Genomic DNA, 2,065 nt, shown 5'->3' with positions numbered 1-2,065 from the left:
GTGCTCTTAACTGCTGAGCCATCTCTCCAGACTCTCCTTATGTTACGTTTATCTGGTATTTTGTTCTAGCAACATGTAAAACAACTAATACAATCTCTAATGCCAAGAAAACCAAAGCCACATGGTCTGTTTGGAAGTCTGCTGGTAGAATGGAGACATGAGCGGAATTAATATTTCGTGTTACGCTTGAGAGTTTTTTCTAAGAAAAACCCATTTTATTTCAAAGGGCAGATAGAACTCAGACAGTGAATGGCCACAGAACAATCATAGTTTGCCTTAATAAATAACAAAACGCCATTTGTAGTTCTTAAAATCTATATAACACACTATACATTTTAAATAAATAATCCCTGTAAATCTAGAAACAGCCCAGATGTCTGTGCCTACCGTGGGGTGAGTGGCATGGCTGGTGAGACCCACTGTTCGTGGTGCCTGCTTCCCAGCCTCTGTGGCCCCTCCGCCCTGCAGGGGACCAGCAGCACATGCCTGGGTGCCCTGGGACTGGCTTTCCTGGCGTCCAGGTCCTGCTGGGGCTTATTGCTTCGTAGCCATTCATGTCTTGACAGAACAGGTTTCCTAGCTGGTACGGAGCCTGGGTCTTTGTGACTGGTGGGTGCGGGTTCCATCTAGGTTTCCCACTATGGCGGTGCTTTTTCATGTGCTCAGAGACTGACGCTTAGCCACCAGGGCGCTCATGTGACGTGTTCTGTCTTTTCATCAGGCACGTTCGGGAATTGATAGTGCAGGATGGTTCGAGCTCACAGGCTGTATAACATTCCTCACTGGATACCTGAGAGGGGTTGGCTGCCTGGGTATCACAGGCTAGCCCTATGTCACACGCACACTAGATTTCAGAAGCTGGGGCTGGATGGGCCGTTGGGCCATGGGTTCCATTAAGACAGTGGGGCCCAGCCATGCAGACCCCACTGGCATGCAGACCCCACTGGCATGCAGATTCCACTGGCATGCAGACTCCACTTTTATCTATCCAGCAAATCTTAGGGCAGCTTCTGAGTCATTTCCAGGCACGTGTGCAAAAGGCAAAGGCAAATCTTTCTTTTCACAACAGGATCCTTTATTTCAGCTTCTCGACAGTAAGGACAGGCCCTGGCACTCCAGAGGACTTGGCAGTCAGTGCTCCTTCAGTCTACAAGTAAAGGACAAGGAGAGAATGGGTCCTACAGAGGACGCTGAACATACACAAAATGCACGGCCCCCACCAGGGCCAGCCCATTCCCCTCCCGGGGAATGGCTTGCTTCGGGAGCTGGCTGGAGGGGGAGCTGCGTGCCCTTCCCATGGCGTCGAGGAAGGAGGGGAGGAGCACAGTGGGAGAAACTGCCTTGGCTGCAAAGTTGCAGCTCAAACAACTCCACGAAAGTGTCCATTTCCTCACATTCTCTTCCTGGGGTTCTTGGGGGAGATAAGCACAATCACCCCACACAGAGGCACTTAATTAGAAAGGAAAGCAACTGCACCCTGCCACTCCAGGGACACTGGTGAGTCCTTTCCTTCCTGTCACTGAGGACAGGGGCCTAGGCAGCGAAAGGCCACCCAGGAGCTCGCTTAACTCCAGAGAGGCTGGCCGTGGACTTACGGAGCCTGGTTCCCTGCCGCTGGCCCTGGACAACTCAGCTCCTTGTGTATGAGGCGGATCAGAAACTGCATCCAAAAGAGAAAGAACACCATCACTGCCAGTGGGGGCACAATGGGGGGTGCGGCCTGTGGTCACCTGGAAGCCCTTTCTTGACAGAAGCCCAAGGTGGCCTGCCGAGGCCTGTTAGGCTGCATGGCTCTCCCTGTGCAGCACCTGCTGGCTTCTGCCCCACAGGGAAACTTCTCATTAGAGCAGGGACCATGCCACACCTGGTCCGATGCGAGGACTGTCTCTCACTAAGTCCTTGGGATAAGCCAGATGCCCGCCTGAAAATAGGCTTTTACACAGACTTAGTGCCTGTGTTTAAAACAAAGCCAATCCAACCACAAAACGTCCGAAACGGAAAGAAGACAGAAGAGGAGGAGGAGACCCATAGTCACAGAGACATGGGGGGGGGGGCGGGGGGGGAA

At 52.5% G+C, this 2,065-nt stretch overlaps 1 protein-coding gene across 1 annotated transcript in view; it reads right to left on the bottom strand.

The window, feature by feature from the left end:
• Positions 1 to 223: 223 nt before the first annotated feature.
• The window catches only part of Slc37a1 (solute carrier family 37 member 1), a 67,091-nt gene continuing 65,249 nt past the window's right edge, over positions 224 to 2,065 (bottom strand). The window contains exons 19-20 of the mRNA XM_029560794.1: positions 1,596 to 1,660; positions 224 to 1,147 (exon numbers count right to left, since the gene is read on the bottom strand). Of these exons, the coding sequence (XP_029416654.1) occupies positions 1,132 to 1,147; positions 1,596 to 1,660 (81 nt within the window). The 3' untranslated portion in view covers positions 224 to 1,131. The remainder of the gene's footprint in view (positions 1,148 to 1,595; positions 1,661 to 2,065) is intronic.

The sequence above is a fragment of the Nannospalax galili genome, unplaced genomic scaffold (assembly GCF_000622305.1).
Source record: "Nannospalax galili isolate Female #2095 unplaced genomic scaffold, S.galili_v1.0 scaffold652, whole genome shotgun sequence".
In the NCBI taxonomy this organism is placed as follows: domain Eukaryota; kingdom Metazoa; phylum Chordata; class Mammalia; order Rodentia; family Spalacidae; genus Nannospalax; species Nannospalax galili.
Note: the sequence above shows the minus strand (reverse complement) of the source record. Positions and strands in the feature narration are given on the sequence as shown.